This window comes from Leptosomus discolor, chromosome 24 (genome assembly GCF_034619465.1).
Source record: "Leptosomus discolor isolate bLepDis1 chromosome 24, bLepDis1.hap2, whole genome shotgun sequence".
Classification (NCBI taxonomy): Eukaryota; Metazoa; Chordata; class Aves; order Leptosomiformes; family Leptosomidae; genus Leptosomus; species Leptosomus discolor.
In genome coordinates, this window is record NC_141414.1 from 3,101,141 (window position 1) to 3,128,104 (window position 26,964).

The 26,964-nt window shown below is 51.5% G+C and overlaps 1 protein-coding gene across 3 annotated transcripts; it reads right to left on the minus strand.

The window, feature by feature from the left end:
- Positions 1-2,069: 2,069 nt before the first annotated feature.
- MARCHF2 (membrane associated ring-CH-type finger 2) lies at positions 2,070-26,964 on the minus strand. 3 transcript variants are annotated; one of them, XM_086477735.1, is made up of 5 exons: positions 26,758-26,964; positions 22,265-22,460; positions 8,205-8,414; positions 4,882-5,076; positions 2,070-4,145 (listed from the first exon to the last, which is right to left on the minus strand). In XM_086477735.1, the coding sequence occupies exons 1-4, from the start codon at positions 26,931-26,933 to the stop codon at positions 4,918-4,920; spliced, it is 741 nt and encodes a 246-aa protein (XP_086333861.1). In that variant the 5' UTR covers positions 26,934-26,964; the 3' UTR covers positions 2,070-4,145; positions 4,882-4,917. The 3 variants fall into 3 exon arrangements, with proteins under 3 accessions (XP_086333861.1, XP_009958479.1, XP_086333862.1); XM_009960177.2 differs by having other exon boundaries at positions 2,070-5,076; XM_086477736.1 differs by lacking the exon at positions 8,205-8,414 and having other exon boundaries at positions 2,070-5,076.

Consider the following 26,964-nt stretch of genomic DNA (forward strand, 5'->3'; position numbering starts at 1 on the left):
GAGTCGCAAATCCAGTCCTGAAAGATGAGGGGCCCCTCTGAAGCACAGAGCACCCTCCTTGTCATGGGAAACACCCCAAAGGACTTGTTCTGTGGGGTGAGGAACAGCTACCTCAACCAAGAAAAGGAAATTGCTTTCTGAAAGCCAGTTCAGTCACCCTGATGCAGGCAGGGTTGAGACAGGAGGAAAGCTGGGTTTCTCAACAGATTGGTGCCTCGGATCCTCTTCACTGCAGTTTTGTGTTTCGGAGAGCAAGAAAAGGTTTAATGGGTTCATTTTTGCTGTGCCCAAAAAAAAATAAAGAAAAAAATCAACTCTTTGGCAGCTGAGTTATGTAACTGCAGCATTTGGGTGAGAAAAGTAACAATTTCATGTAGGACGCACCATGAACCAGGAGTTTAAATTCAGCTCTCTCCTTGTGCAAGAGGCATCTCTGCATTCTGGTGCCCCTGAGGGTAGGAAGTCTTCAGGAAAGCAGAGGTCCTTGAAAAGCAAGGCTGGACTAACACGGGTCCTCTCAGGGGCGTGTTTCAGGGAGAAAACCGGAGCCAGTTTTGTGCCGTACCTAGTGACTGTGTGGACGGCACGTCATGGCTGCGAGGGTGTGGGGCTGGCCGTTGATGCGCCGCCTCATCAGTCGGCGGCTGGAGGCCAGCGGGTAACTTGTGAAGCCCACGGTCCTTCTGGCACTGAGGTGAGGCCTGTCCTGGCAGCAAAGGCAGAGGAGGGTGGTGATCAGACCTGCGTGGTTCTCCCTGATCCCGCTGGAAAAGGCTGGAGCAACAGGCAGCGGAGGCACCTCAAGAAACAGGTTTTTCTCAATGCTGGCCTGTGTCAGAGATGCCTCAAACAAGTCCTGCTGAGATTTGGTGTGTTCTGAGCAGCCGTGAATGAAAGATGTCCCTGTGAAAATGTGTCTCCTTTTCTAATGGGGAGCCCTCTTTGGGTTTTCTGCTTCTTTTACGCTGTTCCGGCTGCCGCCGCTGCTTTTTCTCCTCACCCTGGGCAGACTGCTGTGTTCCAGCACCGGTTTATTTTAAAGGACTGGGGCAAGCCTTTTGCCCAGGAACATGGCGCTCTCTCTTTGAAAATGTTTTTTTCTTTTAATAAGCCCAGAGCCCTCTTGATTTGTCAGCTTGTCCAGGAAACGTGGATCTCACCCGGAGTTTTGCCCAAGGCTAAGGCCTTGTCCAGGGCCTTGGAAACATCTTCAGACATTGTTTTTGCAGCGTCTCGAGTGGCACTTTCAACATGCAGCTTAAGAATTCCCACTCCCCCTGTTCAAAAGCGGAGCAGCCTTTCTAAGGGGGCTTTGCAATGCAGGGACAACGGACACCCCATGGTCCGTCTAAGGGCAGGGCAAGGGCTGCAGGAGGAGTTGGGGCTTCTCACTACCCCATGGAAAAGGGACCGATGGGTGCCTGGGTCTCTGCCCCAAGGTGCCAGGTCCAGCCCTGCAGCCCCTGCCACGATGCTGGCCCCAGACGGCTCTCGGAGCCAGCTGCCTGGCGCGCCCCAGGAGCGCGGACCAGCCTCTCCTGCCCTGCAGCTGCTGGTGGCTCCCACACGCTGCAGCCTCCGACGCAGCCCTGCGAGGCCTCGCCAGGGCTCAGACAGGAGCGTGGCCTGGCAGACAGGGCCGGCGCCTCCCACCACCCCGGAGCAAAGGGCTGGGCTGGCAGCAGCAGGGCAGACTCTGGTCAGGCAGTTCACGGGGTCAGACCAGCAGCAGGAAGCTCTGCAGGGCTGCATCACAGGGAGCGCCGGGATCACTCCGTGTGGCCCCACACCCACCCTCTGGAGAGGCCACAAGGACTTCCCGGGCCCAAACATCACCTCCTTGCTGGGCCCACACCAGGGAGGTTTCTGTGCGCAGCCAAGAGAAACCTGCCCATAAATGACAAAAAGCCCCGGGTTTGACCTTTGGCTCAAAACCTTCTGGCAGCTCTCCTGGAGGAAGGACAGGAGAGCTGCTCACAGCGCCCTAGGGAGCCAGCACTTGGGGCTCACTATCAGGGAGAGAGCCTGGGCTCTTCAGGCCTCCCAGCTCCAGTAACAACACAACAGCCTGAAGTTTGTCTCACTTTTATTTACATAATTGCACAGCCCGTTTCCCCATGACACTGGAAGGTGGCGGGTCAGAGACACTGATTTCCCACATCCACGAGCTGAACATCTCCTCTGGGAAGGAGGAGAAGACTCAAAGATTTGCTACTGGGTTTTGCAGGGGCACATGCAACAACTCCAATTATTGGCAACTACGATACAGACGACAAAGCTGAGAGTGAAGCCGTGGCCACACAGCAGCACAGGGCTGAGCCCCAGCTGCCCCCAGCCAGGGACTTCTGGCTTTCACAGTTGCAATTTGGATCAACATTGGGTTTCCTAACTGAAACACTGGCTCCAGTAAGTCCTTACCAGGGAAACGTGGTGTGGGAGGGCACATCCTTTGTTACCTGCCAGAACTAGATGCGTTGCAAGACCAAGCTCCTGGGAGGCAGCCAGTGCTGGGAAAGTTAAATTAATCCCCCAAATTTTTCTTCACTGGGAATGTCCTGGTGACATGGGGTTTGTTGGGGAGGGGCTGAAGGAGGGGGTACCCAGCACAAGGCACAGAGCAGGGGCGCAGCACTCACTGCCAAGGGAAGGGGGGCGCAGAGGGTGGCAGCGCCTGTGTGGGACCTCCATGGCACCAGCTGATTTGAAGCAGGACGGCACTGCTCTGCAGCCACCGTAACTGCAGCTGGGCTGAAGAGGCTTCTCTGCACTCCAAGGCTCCAAGAACACCAGGGGCTGAGTCATCCCTGCAGGGGAAGGGGGAAGAACGAAGGTGCCCATGGATACACAGCAGAAGGGAAGAGACAGGTAGGGAGAGGGGAGCAGACCTACACAGCCCAGCTGAGGCAGAAGACATTCACCCTGTGATGAAATGAAACCTTCATGCTCAGAACAGAGACCAGCTCGGGCCAGCCCACAGGGTCCCAGAGCTGGGCAGAGAGAGGCTGCTGCAAAACGTGCTGGGATATCATGGAGCTGCATGAGAACCCTGGGACAGGAATGGGAGAAGAGCTGACACAGACCAGGCCCCAGGGCTAGAGCAATCCCGGTGAGAGAGACGGGACACTGGCCCCTGCTGCTCATGCCACCAGCAACTTCCAGCCTAGGGTCAGGGAACACGTAAGGAAGCGCATCCTGCTTTGCAGCTAGAGAGGAAGAGGAATGGCACGTGGCGCTTTGAATTCAAGAAATTCCATGTCTCGATCTAGCAGGGCATTGGACTGATCCACTTGGTACAGCAAAGGAGCGGAGGGACATAGTGTGTGACTGCCACCACCCACTGCAAGGACACGGGCACCTTGGAGCCTCCCTGGTTCCCGCTATCTACCCTCACCATTGTGGGAGTAAGAGCCGAGGCTCGCGCCCAGCAGCTGGACACACCTCTGGAGTCCTCAGCGGGGCAGTGCCAACGCCAGCATCCTGACAGCCCGCTCCACTCACGGGGCTCAGGAGAGCACAGCACCACGCACGGGCATCGTCTGTCAGGGTGGGGAGGCAGCAGAGAGGCAAGGACTAAAGCCAAACTCAGGGAGACCCTTGGCAGATGGGGCACTCCAGGACAGAGGGGTTCATTAGCTGGACGTGCTGGAAATGCAGGTGGATGGAGAGGAGGGGGAACAACAACGCTGGCCCCACAGGAGAAGGGTCCCAGAGCCTGTTCTCTGGGAACCAGTGAACGTGGGGTGTTTCACCAGAGGACACGTAACAGGCAGGCAGCGCTTTCAGGGATGACCCCAATCACAGCAGCTCCTCCGGCTGCTGCTGAGGAATGTGCAAACAAAGCGCAGAGACAGCCGAGACCACCCGCGCCCGGCCGAGGGGCTGCAGGGCACGGCCTGTCCCGTAAGGTATGTGTGTGACCGATACTACCAACAGGTCCAGCCTCAAGGTGGTGAAAGGACATCAGCAAAGAGAGACTCCAACCTTTTGGGGTCAGGAAAGCTCCTTTCCAAGTCTTTTAAAAGCAAAAGGCAACAGTGGGTTTAGCTAGTAGGGGCCATTGCTTCCCACCCTCAGATCCTCCCCATCTACCTTTGCCAGACATACCGAGAGCTGAGTGCATCCGAGTCCTGGGGATGAGCCAGGATCTGCAAGGAAAGCATTTTGTGAGATCACGTCTGCACAGGAAAAGATCTTCTCATTTTGAAACTTATTTTGAAATTCTCAAAATTACAGTACTTTACAATACAAAATGTCTCCATTCAGTATTATGTCATTTTACTCCTTCTGGGATTATAATAATTATTAAAAACACACAACTTTCTAGAAAGGACAGAAACACCACGAAGGAGACCAAAGAGTAATGGGAAAAGCTGCTGCAGTATTATCAAAACCAATTTAGTGCAAAGGAGAAGGGGACTTTCAAGAACGGTCGATGAAAAGTGTTCTTTATACGCTCATTTGGAGAAAAGGCATAGATTTAACCTCTGAATGAGATCAGGCTGCCAGCTTCTATACTGAAGCTTAGAACATCAACACAAAAGGACTGAAACACAATATGCATGGCCATTAAAAAATAATATTATATATAGATATATATATATATATATATTTAGAGAGACAGAGATATTTTCCACGTATGGTACTTAGTTAAAGGAAAGTGTCCCTGCAGACAGGCGTGTTCTGCCATCCGGCTTTTGGGCCATTTCACACGACAGACATTGATTATCTGTCTGTTTGCCATGGTATAAAGTACGTGCTGAGTTTGAAGTCCCTTTGGCTGGGATGATTGTTTTCGAGTGCCTCCACCGTGGCTGCGCTTCCTGCGCACGTGGGGACACCCGACCCTCTTTGCTCCCGCCAGCCCTGAAGGGCTGCCCTCACCCCGGCAGCCATGCGGCGCAGCGGCCGAGGGATGGCTCAGACAGTGGTTTCATCCGCAGTCTTCTTCAGGAGCTTGGCGGAGAGGAGGGAGTGGGGCACGGGGTGGGGGCTCCGCGAGGCTGGGATCATCAAGCGGACTTTCTGGTTGGTCCTTCGCCACTCCGAGTACAGCTGGCAGTGGTAGCGGAACGAAACCTGGCGGGCAATAACGCATCGGTCTGGTTACCAAACTCCTGTCACAAGTGCCGGAGCCCGTAGAGGGCCGGTGAGACGCAGTCAACCCCTCCGCCCTCTGCGCGCTCCCTGCATACTCCTTGTCAATCCACCAGCACTGCCCGGCCAAGGGAGACAGCACCGACCCTGAAACTGTTTGGGGACTCCAAGTCCCAAGCCTCTGGCAAGGAATCCGTTAATTCCTGGTAACACCAGGCTGAGCATGGTACAGCCAAAGGGCTTTCTGGGCAGCACCAGAACAGAGGGACAGTTTGCTCACTGGGTTTGGGTACCAGGCCGGTGAGATGTGGCAGGGAGGAATCACAGCTCACCCCGTCACCTGAGCCCCGGGCTGAAGCGAGCACCTCGTCTGGGCAAAACGAGGGGCTCACAGCAGCACTAGCCTCAAGTGGCTGAATCCAGCCAGCCTTCTCCCATCTCACAGATCCTGCTGGATCTTCTCTGCCTTTTGCAAAAGCCTTCTCTCCTTGGTCTGCAACAACAGGACATCGGTTGGACTCTTTCTTTCCTGACAGTGCTGTGGCCTGGGAGACTTGTTCGCCCAGAGGGAGACAGAAAAGGATGATGCAAAGGCTGGAGGGGACCTGAACCAGCCTGGCCCAGAGGCATGAGCCGGCCCTGCAGTTTCAGAGCAGGCCTGCAAGGGGGAGCTTCGAGCTGTGCTTCCCCAGTGGGCTGGACTCCTTGCTGCGTCCTTCTGCCACCACTGACACCACTACACATTTTATTACAGCTCCTGATGATTCCTCAGCTTTGAAATTAAGCTTTTCTAGCATTTCTTGAGGAAGGAATAAAACCAGCATACATTTGCCTCCTATTTTCTTTCCTAGAAATTGTGAGCAAGAAAATTAAACACTGAACCCATTCATCAGAATCAAGCTTTCGTACTTTGTAAAAGTACAGGGAACATTTAAGTGGCAAGTAGGAAGTACCAGGAAGTATTTCTGATGAGGAAAAGTCAGTATTCCTATTGCTTTTGGATAGGTCTCAGACATCTGCTATGAGAAATGGAGCTCTGCCATGGCATTGAGGTAATTTAGCTTATTGATCTGTGCACTCCCCTTCTTCCTGTTGTAGGGGAACACCTGTGGGAATAAGGTTGGCTGTTGACAAACAAGAAGCAAATGTATCTCGCAGCCTTCAGAGATCGTGTGTCAATGGGGAGCTAATGGCACAAACCTCAAGGAAAGCTCCTGCTCCACAGGAAGGAGCTGCAACCTCGGACACGGCCTCTCTCGCAATCCTCACATTGACTGCAGCCCTCACCACCCGCCCACATAACAGCCCTTTGTGCCGCATGGCCCATGGTGACATAGAAGAATTGCAGCTGAATACAGTAAATGTGAATAAAGGGGCTTCACTTAACGTCCTTCTCTGTTCAAGGAAATGTGAAGCACAGCAGAACTAGAGCCATTTTAGTCAGGACTTGTTATTTCACCAAAAAAACCACCCCATTTTTCTGCTTCCTCCAGATTTCCAGCTTCTCCAGACCAGTCCTGGGACAGACAAGACGGATGCACTTCCTCTTAAGGTTTCCAATTTTAGCGTGGCTTTCTACAGAAATGAACCTTACACAGCGTGTACACGCAGCAGGGGAGACTTTCCTCAACAGCTCCCTGCACACTGCAACTGCTGCAGGTTCTGACAGCAGCACCCATCAGGCTCTCTCACTGCATGCAGCCACCCCAGAGCAAAGGCTGCAGCACCAGCTCACCCTCCCCTGGCACCTGAGTCCGTGTGGGAAAGTTGCAAGGAATGTTCTAACCCCAGAGAAAGCCGTTCTCCAAGAGATCAGAGCATGGGATGGCAGGGAAATGGGCCGTGGCACTTCTACTGCCTGTAGAACTGTCAGCTTTTTGGGGTCCCACTATTTCCCCTCCAGCAACCGCACTTCTTCCCTTCCCAAAATGGTGCGTCCCAACAAGCAGCTGGAAAAGGGTATGGACAGGGCACTAGCACACACTAGGCTTTGAAAAGGAGAGCTGAAATGAAGAGCCAAACCCAGAAACCCACCTAGGAACAGAACACGAAAGAACTGAATGGGAAACAGAGGGAAGTCCCTCGGAGACCCTGGAGAGAGTGGGGCCAGGGGACCCCCGAGGGCTTGGGAAGCGGAAGGGCAGGGAGCTGCTCCCCAGCCCAGCTGCTCCTCTGGGCTCTCAGCTGGGAGCACTCCCAGATGTGCTACACAGCAAATGCACATTTGCTTTCCTGCTCTTCTGGACCCGCCCCAAGCTGCAAGCCCCTGGCTGCCTCATTCAGCATGTCCAAAAAGAGCAAAGTGAAGCATCTGCAGGAAGCTCTTTCCCAGCACAGATCAGCTCAACACCCAGATAGCGTCAAGTGCAGGTTCCCACTAATCCCCAGCGCCTCCAACCCCAGCAGCGCAGCTGCAAAGCCACAGCAGTGGGCCAGGGCAGGCTGGCTACCCAGCCTGGGCTCAGGGCTCGAGTCCAAGAGCCCAGTGTGAAAGAGAAGTCAGAGGTCTCCCCAGGGTCAGGGTGTACCTTGCACACTCCCTCCTGTGCTACTGACATCTTAAAAATATTGCATAGGAATTGGTTTAGTTGTGGGCCACAGAGACCCCTGAGAGCCAGCCTGCACCTCCTTCGGGCACGGCCACCCTGTGCTGGGCAGCACAAAGCATGCACGGACATGATGGCAGATTATTTGGGGGTCAAACATTTTCCAGATTTTATTTTTCCCTTAAACCACCTGGGTACCAAGTTCATGTTCCTTCTTGAAAATCAGAACAGGCACAAGAGCTGGGCCACTGCCTGCCCCCAGCGCCAGCCCTTCCCACCCAGCCCCAGCCACGCTCGGGCATGTCTGCGCCCGAGTACACGACGCCCTGGGGAACACGGCTCCCATGTCAATCTGGAAAGCAGATGATCAGGAAGTGGTTTCTCATTCTCAGCAACAATTTTAGCAGCTCCCATTTGAAGATAATTAAATGGATGTTCAAGAGGAAAAGCCCAAGGTTTTCTCACAAAGGGAGTCAGAAATGGCTGGCTGCACCAAGGTGGCACGAGCCAGTACCTCCATCTCCCTTCTAAACAGAAACAAGGCCCTGGGCAGCAGACACTTACCAGCGTCCAAAGGACGTAGATTGTGAAAAGTGCTATAGTTAGTGCTATGAGTCCAATGGCCTCCAGTCGGCTGTTGAACTGCAAATGATCCTGGGCCCCACGCAGACAGAGCCAGCCGGAGATTGCTGCCAGGGGAGTAATGAACAGGAAACACACCATGTCGCAGAAAAGGGTCCTCTTCTCATTGCGGGGACCGGGGTCCTTCAGCCACTGCAGGAAGGAAAGGAGAAAGGGCATCAGGCAGCGGCACGCAGAGTGCTCGTAAAACACGACTGCTACGCTGGGAAGCTCCCACGGGCTCTCTGCAGTCTCTACGTCCCTGGTGCATACACTTACATAAACTTTCACAAAAATAGTGCTAGAGAGCATAATGTATATATTTTTAACAGAAAAAACAAGGAAAAGGGAAGAGACAACTGAAGAATATGTGCAGGGGACAGGCAGTAGTAAATACGGGAGCTGCCTGGGCTCTTCACTGGAGTAGCAAGAAGCAGGCAGCACCTCGCAGTCAGAGGGAGGTCTGTTTAGTAAAGCCCAGCTTAGTAAAGATCTGACAGGTCTTGGATTGAGCTTCAACAGGACTCTGCAGCTGGTGTAGGGACTATGGGAAACCAGGGCATTGGTGTCTGTGGCCAGGCCAAGCCATAAGGGCAGCTATCCCAAATCCAGCCCTCTGGTTCCTTTTGGAGAATCGTGGCATTGTACAGTTTCACTCCTGATTTAAATCAAATCTGAAACGCCCAGGCCCACCTGAGAGCCTGTGCAAGACAGCTCTGCAGCGCTCGCAAGGGTACAGCACTGTCCTCAGGGCTTAAGCGAGCCATGGCAGCGCTGCTCACTGGGGAGCCCAGCACCCAGCCAGGGCCACCCAGTGTTTTCAACAAGATGATGACAGAGAGGAAACAAGCGTATCACTTCAGTAACTAAGAAACCAAGACTGGAAGTGAAAAAAAAAAAAAAAAAGAATAGAAGAGCAAAAAGAAAGTAACAGAAAGCTTTTGCACCTGAGCAGACGAGGCAGGACAGCGGCCAAGGGGCCACGGTGTTGGGCTGGCCCCAGCAGAGGAAGGTAGCACAAACCCATTTTCTTTTACCTGTGCCCAAACCTGCATCTTTCTCACAGAGAAAGCCTTTGATCCTTTCCAAAGAGAAAGCAGCACAACTGTCAGGTGAGGAGGGAGAGCTGGCTGGGGGAAGAGCCCCCACTGCTTTCTTCCAGATTCAGGGGCTCACAAGTGACCGTGCAGGGATGAGATATAACCACACAGACACAGCTGTTGAAAACTCCACCTCCATGACTGCAAAATCCCAAAGACCTTTCCACTGCTGGTGGCCATCCGCTGGCCACCACGCTACAGGCAGAGGAGACCTGCCAGGACAGGACAGAGCCAATTCTGGTGTATTCCTCCGCATTTCAGGTTTGCTTTCTTGCCTCCCAGGCAGTAAGCGATCCATCGCAGGGGAGGTTACTGCAGTTTGCTCTGTGTTACCAAGAGGCTCTGCAAGCGCTTCTCTCTTGCAGCCCTCAAAAATTAGCAGGTTGCAGAACAAACACAGCTCTGTTGCAGGCAGGTTTCCCTCAACAGGCAATCTCTTAAGCGTTCACTACTTTTAGGAGTCCCGACTTGCTTCCAGTGTGGGTTCATTTTAGATACATGACTTCGACAACGGCAATTGTTCTAGTTTTCCTGGGATTATGCTATTTTCAGCCTTTCCTTTCCTTTTTTAGAATAGCAAGCAGCTGTAGTTCCTACCAATACCCAGAGTTGTTACAGCACATTTTCAGTGGGAGTTCTGTATGCTGGGCTGCCAGATCCTTCCTTCTTTCCTGGGTGAGGACGACTGGTCTCATTTAGGATTTTTTTTTTTCCCTCAAAAAAAAAAAAAAAAAAAAAAAAAAAAAAAAAAGTGGAGAACGTGATTGCAAAGTCAGTCAGAGCAGGGAAGGGAATATCCCTGCAGCCAGGGCCAGGCAGACACATCCTGCTGCCAGGCTTGGAGTACACCGCCCACTTTTGAACAGGCAGCATGAAAAGGGGCATATCTGACAACTACGCACACAAAGCCCATTCCCAACAGGGTAAACCCCAGTTTAAATAGCAACACAGGAGGGGTTGTGGCAGGTATGCAAGAAATTAATGAGACCACACCGGTCAAAACAGGGCACAGGTAACCTGAGGACATGTCTGGCCAGAAAGACAAGCAGAAGGGGAGCACGGAAGGGTGCACACAAGTTCGTGCAGATTTAACTATGGAGAGAGTCTAATGTGAGGGATGTATAGCGAGCCACAGCAGAGGGGTAAGGCCAGGATGAGAAGTGCAGACAACTTCTGTTGAAATGGGAAAGAGAAGGGGGAGATGGCAAATTTGGGCAAGGAACAGCAACCTGTGATGAGACTGAGCTGGCCAAGAGCAGAGGATGCTGCAGCAACAGATAAGAGCCTTGCCAGGAATTTCAGCTGGGAGGACTGATAAGGAAGATATGTTAGAGATATGACCTGAAGTATTCGAGAGAGCTAAACAGAGCAAGAACAAGTGAAGCTAGAGAGCAAGCTAGGAGCTGAAGAGTGCAGACAGATCTGGGGACAGAGTAACAGCCCTGCAATAACAGAGGTTATTGTCTGTTATTTTGGGGTCAAGCTAGAAGCATTTTTAAAGCCATTCTGAGCACGACTTGATGGTCAGAGCAGCCACAACTGTGGTTTGGACAGGAAGAGCTGGGAGAAGGGAGGCAGACCTGCAAGGCACCCCTTGTGTGGCTCTGCAGAGGAGATTAGTGGTGATGAGCTGCGTGGGGAAGATAAGGACCACACACGCGGTCCTGAGCAACCCTAAGAGGAAGCGAGAGTGGATGGCGAGTCATCTACGCAGTCAAGCTGCTCCTACAAACAGTGCGTCGGCAGCCCCGCAGCCCAACCCCGGGCCACGTGCCTGGTTTCCCTGTGCCAGCCAGCACAGGGCTGCCCCGGCTACACAGCACTGGGGTGGATGCTAAGTTACCCCAACTGGACCAACATCCCTCCGGCGTGGAATGGGACAACTCTGCACAGGTCAGCAGACTCCGCCGGTCCTCCCCGCCGCACAGCGAGCGCTGGCAGCGAGCGGTCTCTCCCAGGAGGCAGAGGGGGAACAGCCTGTGAGCTCATTCCTGCAGTACCCATTACATCGGGGAGGGGGGGAGGAGGCACACAGGTGGGGGGCAGCAACAGGGGAGAAGCAGTGGGGGGCAGTGCTGGTTGTAGGGGGGAAGCCAGCTGCCTGATCACTGCCGAGCTGAGCTGTCCCAGCTCATGTATCCACAGCGCTGGCACCGCCATGTGCGTTGTGCAGCGAGAAAGAAGCACCACAGTGGCGGGAGCTGCAGGGAGGATGGGTGCAGAGGCATGCAACAGGGAGGACCGGCACAGTGCCGCAGACCAGCGCGGTGCCACACGGTGGGGAGGACCAGTGGAATCCACCAACCTGCATAGAGCTGTCCCCGCGGAGATTTGTCTTAGACCCCCTGTAGCAGCAATCCCAGAGCACCCCATCCCCTGTAAAAGGGCATCTTGGGCCACTTTTGACCCTCGTACAATAAGAATCTCAGGGACAGAAGGCAGAGAGGTATTTTACTGCATCTTATTCTATTTATATTCCTTGTGACCTTTGAAACTCCTTCCTCCCTAAGATGGGAGCCAAACATTTAAAGACAGGAAGCAAATTAATTTCCTTTTGAAGTAGTTGACTGACTTTGCCAATATGCACTGATACAGTAAAAAAAGAATACAATAAGCCACCCTAAGGGCACAGGGTTTCTGGCACAGCAGCACATTAGTACATATGGGACTTAAAATAAACCTTGCAAACAATCCAAAAAGTGGTCAGTCAGATTAAACAATTTTTGTAAGGAAAACTATCAAGTAAACACAGGAAAGCAACAAAAGCTCCACTTGGTCTTCTTCCAGGCCAAGTCCAAAAACAATCGCTTCCATGCTGCAATCATGCGTGAGACTAAAGGGAAAGAGGTAGAGCTAGCTGCTGGCTGCCCGCTTTGGCCATGAGCTGGGTCCCAGCCTGCCCTGTGGGAAACAAGCTCTATCTGCTTGTGCGACAGAATAACTATTCTGGGTACAACCACATTTCTTTGTCCTCCAGCACGATCCTGAGGCTTTCCCAGAGGTTCTTTCTACTGGTTGTGGAAGGGAGCTCATTTCTTGGACCCTTGGCAGGGCTCCAGGATGATGAGTATCTGATCTTTGGGTGTTGCAGTGCCTATGAAATGAGGGTGAGCCCCAGGTGACAGAAGGCACCAGGATATCATCAGCTCCTCTGGAAGCCTGGAACAGAGCTCACGGTAGGACAGAGCAGTCTCCCAGACAGTCCGTCCCAGCACCCACTACTTCGCATGTCTCGGAGCTGGGCTGCATTCTGCCACTTCGGACCAAGGGGAACGGACTGAGGAGGGACTGTCCCAGCAGTGCTCAGCACCTTGCACTTTCAGGGGGTCACTACACGGGCGGTTTACAACAAGCTTTCATAGATTCTTACAGCTTGCTTACCTTGTGTGGCAAAATGTACGTGGCTGTGAGGTATCAGCCCCTGTTTCATCAAACACATTGCACGCAGCGTTCATGTGGCAACCGACGGCCACCCCATGCCACGCAGGGCCAGAACAGTGAGGTACCAGCACCAGTGGGACCAGCAGTCTCCAGCCAGTGTGGGCTCAGTTCTCCCACAGCTGGACCACCCGCTCTGGCGAGCGCCATTCAGGAGCAGCGTGACCTGCCAATGTCACCAGCTGACCCTGCCACAAAGTTCCCCCTGTGCTTCACAGCTACAGTATGATGCAAGCCACGGCAACAACAGGAGTATTTGGCTGCGTGAAGCCAGCTGCGTTACAAAACATCTCACGTCCCTTCTGTTCACCAAATAGTCAGCCTGTGGCTGCTCAGGCACCTCTTGACTTTCCTTTCGCTGCTGACCTGGTGCCTGGCTATGGAAGCCAGAAAGAAAAACACGACCTTGATTCACAGCAGCACGATTAGCCCTGTCCCTGCCCCAAGAAATGTCTCAGATCAAAAACGCAGCTTCAGAAGAGGGCCCATCACATCCCTTCTCTGGGCGTCCACCCAAACCTCCTTGCAGGCCACCGAGCTCCATGAGCAGCCCCAGCAGGACGGTCCTGTTTCCTTTACCAAGGTGGGGAGGGACGTTTCCCAACAGGGTACCCAGAGTTCAGGAAGTCAAGACCCAGAAACACCCCTAGCCCTGCAAGCAGAGCAGTTAAATGCCGCAGAGCAAAGTTGTCCCTCCTTAACCTGCACAACCGCCTGCCATCGATGCTCCACAAACCTCAACCCTCTCCTTGCACAGGCATGAGAGCCTTCCCAACGCACTCAGCCCAGCTCCAGCCACTGGGAAGCAAAGGGCACTGGGCTGACCCAAGGAGAGCAAGAGCTGCAGGAGCACTCGAAATGGTGGACAGGAGAGAAACAGACCCGAGCAGCACTGCAGGTCACCGGGACACTTTCCTACACAGCAGCACGTGCTTCTGCGGTTGGTGTCACCGTGGGAAATGCCACACCACAACATGCACAAATAAGAGATCACGGCATTGCCAGCAGCTGCACCTCAGAGAAACCCCACCAGTAGCAGGTCCTCTAGATCCTCAGGGCACAGACAGGGCTGGACAAAGTGGTGAAGATGGACGTGTCAGAAAGAGACTAGCGCTGGTAAGTGCCAAGAGCACAGGGATGAAGTACTTCCAGTTTTGGCCCCAGAGAGGCCATTCCAGGTTTGCAGAACAGTGCCAGGGACTGCACAGAGAACTACCAAGAGGATCGAGGGTGGGATTTGAGAAGAGCATCTCCAGACATCAAATGCAAGCAAAGGGAGAAAGGAAAAGAGGAGAAAGAAAGAGGACTCAGCTGTAGCCAGGAGCGATTTGTTTTTCGCTAGATACAGGAATCCAACATAGGCTTGCACGGAGAAAGGAGAGAGACAAGATGTGAAGGCAGGTAGAAGAGCACAGACAAGACAGAGAATGGTGTAGCGAGTTCAGCAGAAGAGTTCAAGGAAAGCAAAGAAAAAAGTCTGTCTGCAAGCAAGATAAGGCTAGAGGAAGGGTGGGGGAGAGTTTACGTCGCATATCAGTTCTCTGAACTGGAGGGGAGGCAGCGATCACTGCAGCGGGCGCTGTGCCCAGAGGCAAAATTTCTTTTTCTAATAATATAAGCAGGAGTAATAAGAATATCACTATTGCTCCTTGCAAACCTCATTTTGCTTGTACTGGAGACATCCCAGCAGCACCTCCCACAGCTACAGAGGTACGAGAGACTAGCGAGACAGAGCAGAAAGACTGCCCGTGGCAGACCCATGGGAGGTGTCCCATACTCCAGCATGACTCAAACAGCCAAGCAAACATCTCTGAGAATTTCAAACACGCTTTGTTGCAGGCGACAGTTGTGTTTGGAAGTCGTACTTTCCTTACGAGACAAAAAAAAAAATAAATCCATTGACCTATATAAAATATCCAGCTTAAGTGAACCAAAAGTCTCAGCAGTCAGTGAAAATAAGCATCTTTTAATCAAAATTGCATAATAAACTTGCATAAAGGAAATGCAAAATTGCATAAAGGAAAACAGTAGGAACAGAAAACTGTCAGTCTCCTGTACTGCATAACACTCTTGGAAGGAGCTGTTTTGCAGAGGCAGAGGAACACGCAGAGATTTCTAAAGCTGATATTTTGAAATAAAGCACGTTAATACACATATTGCAAGAAAGCACCAGCACTGGAGACGTGCAACCAGGATTTTGTTGTGGCTCCATCATGAGACCTGCTTGCAAGGCCAGAAATATGGGAACAAAGGGTGTGGCTAAACTGCTCCAGAGGTGACTGATTTACTAGAGGAAGCTTTTTTGGAACTAGTGAGCTGTCTCAAATGATTCTTGCTTTAGCAAAGTTATCAGATGCCTAGAGAAGCATCGCGAGCAAGTCACGCGTAACACTCATTAGCTTTTACCACCAGGATGTGCTGGCTTTTGACATCCTGGTAATTTCAGCAAAGCCAGAGCGTTGGCCTCAGCATCAGAAACTCACGGCCACTCTCAAGCTTAGTCCTGGAACCCCTAGGTTTCCCTCCCTGGGATTTACATGATGCGTGCACAAAATTATATCCTTCCTCTTAAACAGACTGACATTTTGCCGGGATTAAACAGCTGCTGCACTGACACCTGCCCAAGCTGCCAGCCTGGGACATTTCCACGCAGAGACCTCAGCTGCTCGGCACAGACCTGCGGCGCAAATTGCCCAACGCCAGGATTGTGCCAGGCTGAGGGGCCCAGGCCTGTCCGATGGGCAGGTGGGAAACCAAAGCTGACTCTGCATGGGCAGAAACGGCCTGAAACGGGAGTCTCTGGGGGGCGGAGGTGGCGTTTCTCTTAGGCCCATTCAGAAATACTCAGAGGGGACAAAATTAACAGTAGGTTAAAGCTAAAACACTTCACAGGAGGTTAATGAATTGAGAAGGGAAATAAGAGGGTCAGTGTCACAGCAAGATACACACAACGAGGCGGCCGTGGGAAGGAAATACTTTTGCTGGTAACCTGGGAAAGCAAAAAGGGCAAAGGGGCAGGAGTGGGCCCTGGTAGACAAAACACAGACCGACCCCCGCTCCCACCTCCCTCTGTGGGCAGCGGGCTGCAGCCAGGGAGAAGACCAGGAGCTGTGCAGGAGGGCCAGGCTTGCATGTGGCTGTAGAAACAAAACCACAGCAACACCCTTGATAATGTTTTCTAGAAAGATAAGACACATCCAGTACAGCACCAAATGCCTCAATCCATGCAGTTCGGCCTGAAATCCTAGAGGCCAAAGCGTCTTCAGTGGGAAGAGTACTTTGCAAGAGAAAATAGGTTTATGATGGATTTAGCCACAGACCAAAGAAAGGAGTTTACACGGAACGGCGAACACTAAGAGAAGGGGATATTTAGATTTGTACAACGAGCTGCCTGCAACAGCACATACCTTGGTTCTCCTAGAGCCAGAGAAAGGCAAGCACCTCCAAACGAGTTGACTCATCCTAACTCAGGTTTCTAAGGAGGCAGGAATTAACTGATCACAAGAGGCATTTCTTTCTCTCCATAGACTATAGGGCTCTAAACAACAAGGTCTGGCCAAGGAAAATTTAAGGTGTAAAAAGGTAGGGCAGATAAACCCAACCTTGCCCAGAGAACTGTGTGACTATCCGTTGCCTCGGAGAAAGAGCTGTGTAGACTGAAGCAATGCTTCACTTCCAAAGGCCTGCACTCATTCTACAATGCTCTGGACAGCAAAGACACAGATGTTTCTTGAAGATGAATCCTCGGCACTAACTGTGCATTCTCTGTGCATTAACATTGTTGGAACAAACAAGAAACTACCTGTTCCAGGAAAGCTGTGTGCACTCCATCTTACTATTTGAACATTTCATCAAAATATCTACTGCTGAAGCCTTCCAGGTCACCCAGAAACATACCTTGCACTTTTTGACTATGCCAGCCACGCTGTCTAGAGTCTGGTGGATTCAGATCACTTCCCTGTAAACATACGGACGCACATTAAACTAACATCGATGTAGGAAAGTCAAGTCCTGGAAAATCATCCCTCTCCAAGGCTTGGCCATCTCGTTCTCTGCTAGGATCATGTTCCTCGCTCGAGGGCCCCAGTCCACAACCCTCTTGTGCTGGAGACCACATCAGAGAGCCAAGCAGAAGCTCTTCGGTCCTTTCACAGCACAGGCACCAGCACGGCAGGACCGTGCACCCCTGGTGACAGACCCTCCCTGGACACCTGCAACTGCGGTTCCACTCTCCATCTTCACCTGCAGTGGTTCAAAACACCCAACACCACCCCCCCCACCACCACCCCAAAAAAAGCACTCAGCCGATCCATCTCACAGCCTCACAGTTAACAAAAACCTTTTGTGGGTTTTTTTTCAGCTTTCAATCAGCTTCTTAGTTAAAAAATAACTGAACCAGGCTGAACTGCAGGAGATACTCTCCCTGCACCCATGGGCCTGCCCGTGGCTGCCAGAGCTGGCTCCGGAACCACTCCTGGTTCAGAGATCAGGCATGCTGGCAGTGAACACTGTTGCTATTTTTACATTGAACAGACCACAACATGCGCAAATGGCTGCTCAAAGAAAATAAAAATCCAATTCTATTAAAAAATTCTCTTTAATGCATGCTGAACAAGGTTGCTGTCTTCCCTCCCTAAAGGAGGCTGCAAAATTAAATTACTGTTTGTGAAGTGCTCAGATATCACAGCAGTACACACCCCAGAGAAGCCCAAGGAGAAATGAATAATTTTGTCTTGTGAGCAGGGATACAAGAGCACACAGCCACACAACACAGTGGGATAAACAAAGTTAGCCGGCGGGCATCTTTCACCCCTGCTCTGATCCTGGCACATGCAGTCTGCGACCAGCTAAAGACGACATTGTAATGCAGATATGCAAGAGGACTGAAGTAACAACGAAGGCAATTTTGATTGTGCCATTTCCTGACTTCCAAGAACTTTCTGCGGCTTCCGCAGCAGCATTTCAGCTCGGCCACGCAGCTTCCCCACAGCACTCACCAAAACACCTCCTTCGCTCCACAGTCAGCACTCAGCCCCTCTCTCTCTCTGAAGCTCTTCAAACACACACAGAGCAAGTTTTTCATGGCGCTGATGGCCCATTCCCATGGAGATCAGCTGTGCTGATCAGTGACCACCACAGCCACCACGAGCAGTTCTACGTCTCCCCAGGCTGGAAAGGTAGGGCATACCAGAGCCAACAGCAAGAGCTAGCTGCTTTCTCCTGTGAGGACCAACATTAGCAGGTAGTGTGTCACCTGATTCTCCTGTGGGTTTCACAATGGCCCTATGACAGCAGAAGAGCACTGGGGTGCCTGGGACAGGCCCTTTCATCAACACCACTGTCATAAAGCATGGCTCCCAGCCCTAGTCTCCATCCCATTTATCCTCCTCTGCTCACTAATTTCTATTTTGGCTTCCCAGTTTTACTTGAACAGTGGATTTTTATCAGAGCTACTAAACAGTACACTCACATACGAGCATCACTTCCCTGAAAGTTTCAAAACGCTCCCTGCCCCTCCCTGCAACAAAGGAGAGAAGAATTTCTCAGATAGGAAGGCTGAAGGAACAACGTCATTTTAAAATGACTAAGCAGCCTCTTTCCCTAGCCTTCTTCTCAGAAACAGATGAACAACTTGGGGATGACACTTGCCAAAAGTATTTGGTGAAGAGTTTTGGCCCAGTCTGGTGTGGGGATGAGATTACACCAGGCTGCACACAGAGGTTATTAATGGAAAGTGCCAGCAAACTGGCAAAGCAGTTATCAGCTCTTTCAGAAGGGCTCTACGAGGGGCAGAGCCTCTGCTAACAGCTGGCACACTTCTGAAAGCATCCAAGTTCTGTAGGCTGGCCTCTAAGGGAACAAAAAGCCGAAGCAAACATCACATGGCAAAGCACATTCATTGTCACTGCTCCTGACGAGCACAGATTTTGGTGGTACAGAAGCTCAGAGCAGTTGTAACAATTCCCAAGGAAAATGACAAACTGAACTCCAGGATGTTTTCCCCAGACTCCAGGCAGGGGATCAGCCTGTTTCACCGTGTGGTGTACAACAAAACCAGGCAGTCTTTCCAGCCAGGCGAGCCACTTCACTCCAGCAGCAGCCCTCCGCTTGCGACGTGCCAGGTACGCAGCGCATGTGCCGAGCAGCTGAGCCACAGCGTGTGGAGACCCAGCACCCCCCAGCACCCCTGTGGAGACCCAGCACCCCCCAGCACCCCTGTGGCTCAGCACAGCTTGGACCGGACTCGCAGCACTCCATTGCGTGGTGGGGAAGCGCTGTGGGCCCCTGGGAAAGAGCAACAGCAGGCTGCTGCCATGGGATTTATTAATCCAGGCTACAGGCTGCTCCTCAAGCCAGGGGAAAAGCTTGCTGCCAATGAGCTGCAGGCAAAGGAGTTGCTCCAGGGCTGTGTGATGATGGCGAGCTGCATGTTCGACTCTGCTCTACGGCAGGGATCACGCCCACCAGCTAACTGGCAAGTTTTCATCGAGTGCTTGCCAGCCTCTGAACTCACAAGGCACTACTGGCACTTTATGCCCTCTGTTCACCTAGCAGACGCGGGAGACACCAGAACAGGGCGGATCACCCCCTTCACTGTGCTCACAGACAGTCCCCAAACACAAGAAGTAAAAATAATTCACATCCCAAAGCCTTTGACAGCTGTCAGTACTGGCTCGAAGGGTCTAATTCCACTCCGAAAACACAGTGGCATTTCTCTTGCGCTCAAGGCTCACTAAATGCTGCCCACCCATCACCTCTCAACACTCCCTGATTGCTTGTTGGTCACCACACCCTTACAGACTCCAGCTCAGAGGGGCTCTTTACGCATTTCAACAGGAATTAAAATTTGATTGTCCCGGGCTGCTCACTCATCCACCCCAGCATACAGACAAGAAGGCACACAGAGGACTCATGGCTCTCCTGTCACACTGTCCCAGCAAGCTCCTCTTGCCTGCTGAAGGCACAGATGTCAGTGTCAGAGGAGAAACTCCTCCAATATACACTTGTCTTTGAGCTGTTGTTCAAGTATGCCATTTTCTAAGCCTGAACTTGTTACTAGATGCTACAGCATCTGTGAACTATGGCTAAATGCACTTCCACATGTTTGTTTCTGGGCATGAATACTTCGCTAGCTCTTCAGCTAAAACATCTGAAACCTGCACTCAACATCTTGGCCCGCATAAGCCCCAGCAAGTTGTTACTGGGCTTGCCTGCAGTGCGTCCTCAAAGCCAAGATACAGCCCTTCCCAAATTTAAAGCAGTGGTTTTCAACTTCTGAAACAACCATTTGAGAGGTTTTGGTCAAAGAGCCATGTTATATATTTTAGCAGCTGGGAGAAAAGCGATAAGATTCAGCACTAACTGCTGACGTAATGCTCTTTTACAAATTGCTTTGCTGAATGCATGGTTTGGTTTAGCACTGCAGTCTAAAGCTTTCTCCTGCCTCTGGCTCTCAAGTCAATGACAGTCAGTTGTAAATTAAACAATCATTAAAAGTAAATACCAATTTTGCAAATTGAAGCTTGAGTGCTTCCCCAGTTGGGGGCCTCTTTTCCCCTTCAAGGCTTGCTGGGCACCCAGAAGAGATGGAAGGGTGTGAAGCAGAGCTGGGGACTGCAGGAAGGAGGAGGGGGCAAGTATTGTTTCCAGAGGGAGGTGGGAAGGGAAAGGAAATAACCTTTAGAATTGATGGGAATGGAAACAGAGATGGGAAAAGCAACTTAGAATTCCAATCATGACACAGTTTTAATCTAACTGATGGAGCAAGGGGAAGGAGAGAGCAGACAAGAGCAGGCCGAGTTACAAACCAGAATTAACTCCTGCCTCCCCGCACATCACTTCTGGTGGCAGGCATGGACAAACCTCTGATAGCTGGCAGGTAACAGGAGTCTTGTTAAGCATCAACTCACAGACCTCCTGCTGCAGCCTCACTGGCCACAGCGCAGCAGCACCACTTTGCATTGGTTTGAAATGTTATCAACAGGAAAAGTAACTTTAGAAACAAAAACTCGAGCTACGTGCCATAGTCCAAACACAGCCAGGGAGGCAGGGACAGGGTGCAGGCGAAGAAGTGGAGTATTTGCAGTGGTGGCTCCAGATGATGCTTTCCCACTTCTCCCACTGCTGATGGCTGCAGGACTGGGGGGCTCCCAAAATTGTGACCTGTAAATCCCCACCTGCAGACTGGTACTCCTCTGCAGTTGCACATGGTGATGAACGAACACCCAAGCCCAACTCAGCAGCCAGCTGACCCAGAGGAGAGCCTGCCTGCGGTTTCACAGGCAGTGAATGGGATCTGAACGGGGTGCGGGCAGCGAGTGCTGCAGGATCTTGCTTTGATCTCCAAGGCTGGGCCTCAGGTGTGCCAGCAACACCCTCCTACATGGTCCTGCAGCACCGTCAGAAAGGGTAGCCGTACCAACATCGTCCGCTCACCTGGCAACATAACTCACACCTATTTAGAGAGATTAAATAGTCTTCTACAACAAACCGTTACAGCCTTTTGTACTGTAACAAGCTGAATTACTTATTCCTCTTTGGGACTGTACACTTGAATTCTGAGGTCAGAAGATGGCCTGGTCTGAGCTGCCCTTGCCCCCCACATGTAAAGGGCTTCATTACAGAGAGCTGCTATAAACTTCAGGGACCAAAGGAAGTCTGAAATGAGAGCACAGCAGACTGCCTGAATGAAGGGGAACGAAGAGAGCCTTGTGATTAAAAAACCAAACCCAAACCAATCCAACCCACCAAGCAGAGCCCGGATTGTACTTTCCAGCTCTGGGAGGCTGATGGACCCATCAGGAAGCTGCTCCCCCTACGGCCAATGCAAAAGGGAACATAAGGACTGGCTGAGTCATGCCCTGCTTTCTCCTTTGACTGGGGGGAACGCAGGGCAAGGGCAGGGCAGCGCAGCTCAGCGGGAAGGAGCAAGACCCAAAGGCTCTGAAGCACACATCAGTATTAGTCAAGGGAGGACGGGTCTTTTATGAACAGTATCAGCAAACGCCACATCTCACTCTTCAGAGCAGAAGATGACAAGGCAGTCACATGCTAGAGAGCTGCACTAATGCAACACTGAGACGAGATTGAAACTTAACAGGAAAAAAGAATATTTCTGAGCGCTTCATATTTCAGTCGGTCGCGTGGTGACCTCTGCGTTTCAACGCTCAGGCATTAAAGTACATCTACAAGTGCAACGTTTTCCATAGTCCTGCAGCCTGCCACTGGTAGGGAGCACCTGGGGGGTTCACAGGTAAGAGTTGCCCCAAGCATCACTGCTGCATTTTTGCAACTACGTCACTTGGACTGATAAGAGACTTGATCTCTCTAAAAAGAATTGTTCTTTGCGAGTGTTAAGGTACTGCAAGGAGGAGGACACAGCAAGGACCACAAGGACAGCAGGGCAAATCAGTCATTCTCTCTCAAATGGTAAGGAATAAAAGTAAAGCAGGAAGAAAGCGGTACCTCTGTCAAAGGTCTCGGTCTTCTCTCTACAACAAATTCTGTGTGGCAGAGCTCACAGTAACTTGTGTTGGAGGAGGATAACCATTTTTCCAGGCAGCTCTTGTGCACGGTGCCCAGTGTTCCTGTGCAGTCACACGGGGAGAGCAGTCCCTCCCCATTTCCACCTTCGTGACAGATTCGACAGATGGGACCGTCACTAAAGAGGCAGACAAACAGAATGAAATCACCGTCAGAGCAGGCAGAACAATACAGCCACATCAGAGAACGGGGTCCGAGCCCACCAAGCCCCAGTAGGGCGCACGCACAGCAGGCAGCGCACGGCAGACCATGCCAGGCACGCCGTGAATGTCCAAAGCAGCCTGTTGCAGCAAGAAACCAGTCTCGGGAGCGTGGAGGTGCCTGGAACTTTTTAGGTCAGTAGGGTCTGGAAGCCGTGTTGATGAGTACCACAGCCAAGAGAAGCTGGCACGTCAGCCTGGCCAGCTCAGCTGGCCACAGAAGGGACCGTAGAGTGTGTGTCCTGCAGTCCCCAGCTTTGCTCAGAGCAGGCAGAGGCTGACACCAGACCCAAAACCAACCCTGAAGCACTGATGCAAATCCAGAAGGCCGAAGCGAAGCTGGATGATCCATGCTAACCACAGCATGCCCCAGCCACCTGGAGCCACCCAAGAGGTTTGCAGTCACGTTTATCAGCTTGCCTGTCTGCTCTCACCCCACCTCTGCTCTGCACCCCGGGTTTAGCAGTAACTGTGTAAGGAACAGCGATATCTAAAGACACAGCTACATCGACACTGGAAGCTCAGCTCTCCAAGGACATGACATACTGCACGGCAAGCAGTCACCCAGCCTATGTTCTCGGCATACAAACCCTCTGCCCATCACAGTGCACTAACTCGCTCAGCAGCCCATCTGCATGCCACCAGGCAGAGAACCAAGGCAGCGTTCAGGCCTTTAACGGGCTGCAGAAATGCCTTGGTGCTTCAACAACCACCACTGCTCACCCTCTCCTTGGCTAGAAGTTTCAACTACAGAATCAAATCTCTTCGATCACGCTCAAGATCTGCCCTCTTGGAACCTCACAGACCCAGAGATGCTTATCAAGGGAAGTATCAAATGCTTTCAGAGACACTTGCAACCTTCCCCTCAGGAGGCCTACGCTGCTGACCGCACTCAAACCACCCATTTGTTCCCAAGATGTTCCCTCACGCCTCTAACCGGCACCGCAGACTGTGGACTACTAGTGCTACTGCTCCAGCATCCAGCTCAGGTGTATCAGACTATATTCATGTGACAAATTTCCATCGCACACTAAAGTAATTTTTCTCGTGCCTATGTAAACTCAGAGCATCCAGTGTCTTCCTGTAGCAAGGGCTTTCTCTAGCTGCACAAAGAATCAAGTCCTTTCCACTTGAAACCTCTCATTTGCTTGTTTTCTGTACTATCCCTTCATTCTGTCCTGTAACAGACAATGTTTTCCATACCCCCTAGATTTACAGATGTCCATCATAGCCTGCTCAGTCACCTCTCTCACAAGAGAAGAGTCCTAGCCTATTCAGCCATGCCTTAGACAGAAACACATCCACCTTTCTGATCACCTTCATTACGCTTCCCTCTACCTTTTGCATTTCTAAAACATCCTAAAGCTGCAGGGATCAGAGCTACAGTTTCCAAGACGTGGGCACATCCAGGATTTTTGCAGTGACTGAGTTCTGTTCTTCACTGCTTTCCTAAATCTTATCTGTGTTTTGGTCACTGCTGCACATCGCTGCCACATGCCCAAGATCTCCCTCCTCCAAACCCATGAACACCTATGTAAACCCTGGACTGTTGTTCTTCATCTGCATCACTGCACACTGAACTGCAACCATTATTTTACCCTGCAGTCATTTCCAGTAACATTCAGTTCCCTAAACTCAGGCGTCAAGTGCCATTTTAGGTCTCAGGGCATCCCAGATGGCATCTGAAGGCACAGGTTACCTAGAAGTCCTCTGCCCCATCTGCCAGCCCCATAACAAGGACATCTTGGGCTTCCCAGGAAACCTCAAACAGCTCTAGACACCAAAGTTCACTTTTCTCAGCAATTCAGTACACCTCTTCAGCATCTGCGGTTCATCGAGATCATTTAGGAACAAAATGCTGGACAGCAGAGGCCCAGTGCAGGGCTACCCTCCGTGGACCATGAAAACAAGCCACTCACTAATATCTCGCTTCTTTCCACCTTCCAACCAGCTATTTCTTTCACAAAACAACTGTTCTCTTACATCCATAGTTGCACAGATTTGGGGGTGGGAGGGAGGGTGAGAAAGGAACAGCTTTATTTCAAAGACCCTACTGCATGTCCTCTCGAAATCCAGGTGAGCTATATCAGCTATCACCTTTTTCCACATGCTGCTGACAGCACAAAAGCCACACTGGTCCCAACTCACGGTTCATACCCCGCTGCTATTCTGACTTTAAAAAAAAACACCTGATGGCAAAAGCAGTTTGTGGGATTGCAAGACAACAGTCAGAACAAGCAACCTGTAATCTCCAAAAGCAGCAGCACTACTTCCATTCGTTTGCACAACCAGACAAAACAGAAAGCAAGAGCAAGACACAGAAACATGGGGCAAGGAAAAGGAGCATGTTGGGGAAAACCATTGGTGGGACATGAAAGGAAGAGTCAGCAAAAAAGTGCATGTCAGCTCACTGAAGGAGAAGCAAGACTCCTCTCCTGGTGCACCACAGGAGATCTCTACCACTTTTAACTCAATGTTTAGCAGGTTTCATCCCAATTACACTTTTTAATCACATTTAGGACTGTGAAGAAATGTACACCCACTGCACTGTCCCCGTCTCTCTGCCAAACACCACTGGTGAACCACAGACCCTTGTTCTCTCCTCATTTTCACGTGCCTTTTATTGAGGGGACTTCTTCATTTGGGACAATCGCTGCAACAGAAGTCTGGAGATGTGGTGGAAACTCCAGCCTCAGAGGTACTGAAAACTGCATCTGATCCATCTTTGAAGTTGGCCTTGCTCTGAAAGGAGGCTGGACCAGATGTCCTCCAGAATTCCCTTCCAATCTGAATTATCTGATGATTCTGTAATCTTTATTGCCGTAAAGCTCAGGATTGCACCAGAACAACAAAATTACAGTCCGCTAACACAGCCCTAGTGACAAGGACAGTCGAAAAAAAAAACCCCAAGCCTCCAGTGCTCTCCTGCATCTGTTATTTCCTAAGAAAAGGATCTGTAAGATATTTCATCCGCATTAATATAACCTTGGCTACCAATAAACAATCCAGAAAGAAAAAATTTGCTGACAGTGTGAAAAAAAAAAATTCTTATCTGACTCCATTTTCCTTCCTTCCTACCCAGAGGGGGAGGGGGCCTGGCCACACTCCCACATGATACGCCCTCACACACAGTTTTCTGGTAGCCTGTAGAGACCACATCACTAATTCAACCTTCCGGTACAGTCATGCTGCTCCTGGCTTCACTTTAAGTGCTGGTGACAAGGAAGAGACCGAAACCCACCACCAAAATGAACGAACTGGTGTCCCATGAAGACACATGAGGAATCCTGGTTGGGTTTTTTTTAAAAAAACCCTGTAATCCCACGCAGTTTCCCCACCCAATTTTTACACCTCCACAAGTTTTAGAGAGTTGTACAACTTCTCACCCAGCCTACCTGTTGTCAGAGAGCAAGGTCAGTTCCCCTTGCATTTTTATTGTCCTGCTCCACGTTTGCTAGACAGAGCATTTATGTTTGCCTTGGTTCTCATCTAGCTTTCCAGCTTTCCCCCACATTTGCAGTCACCACTTTCACACCTCATCAATATTTGACCAAATTCACTGAAAAAAACCCAGCTGTTCAGACAGTATTTGAACACAAAATGTGACCGTTCTCATTAGCTGGACTGAACAATGCTGCCAAGTGTCCTCTGCTCTGGAAGCTGCTCAAAACACACGATGAGAACTCGCATCAGGAAGAGTCTGAGTGAGCGAACCTGCCACACATCCTCTCTAGCAATAGCTGGACACTGCAGTTCCTGCAACACGAACACCCTCCTCTGCGTGGGGCTGCAAATCTACACCATGCCTTTACTCCTCGACCATCTTGGAACAGGAGTTGTATTGTTTTCAGCCCTTATTCACCTCCATAGCTGCCCTTGCTAGCACAGCACCCCACCTTCACTGCTGCTCAGCAAGGACTTGGCAGAGGCACACAGCAAGAGGTCACCTGTGCCACCTCACGCTGGAGTGGCTGCAGGACTGGGGGGTTTCGACGAACACACGAGTCCCAATCCACCAGCCCATGAGACCGGTGTGAGCTCCCGCAAAGAGAGGGCAGGCCTGGGAAGCACGTGGCGAACGAGGATCCACACCTATATTAGTGTCCTGGCAAACTCCTTCACAAACAACTTTGTTGTCTCCCTCTACCCCTAGAGCCACAAAAAAACTGGCAAAAAATGCCGTCACCCCAAGCCCCTTCCCTGAAGCTGCCTTACCTCTGCGCTCCCAGCGCCTTGATCACCGTCGAGAGGAGCCGTCCGTCCTTGGCGGTGACCTGCGTGACGTACTGTGGGCGACCGATGTCCGAGTCCTCCACTGACTTGGAGAGGGCGGCGCTTCCCGGGCAGTCACACAGGGAGCCAGGGAGGTGACAGCAGTCGCCCGTCGTCATGGCAGCTCCGGGCCCCTCTGCCCCGGGGACC

Bases quoted from the DNA above. Each gene is read 5' to 3' on its own strand.
- MARCHF2 (XM_086477735.1), bottom strand. From the start codon at position 26,933: ATGACGACGGGCGACTGCTGTCACCTCCCTGGCTCCCTGTGTGACTGC. The intron at 22,461-26,757 runs GTAAGGCAGCTT...CTGCCTCTTTAG, and splicing joins AAGGCGCTGGGAGCGCAGAG to TGACGGTCCCATCTGTCGAA. The intron at 8,415-22,264 runs GTACCGCTTTCT...TCCTTCCTGCAG, and splicing joins GACCGAGACCTTTGACAGAG to TGGCTGAAGGACCCCGGTCC.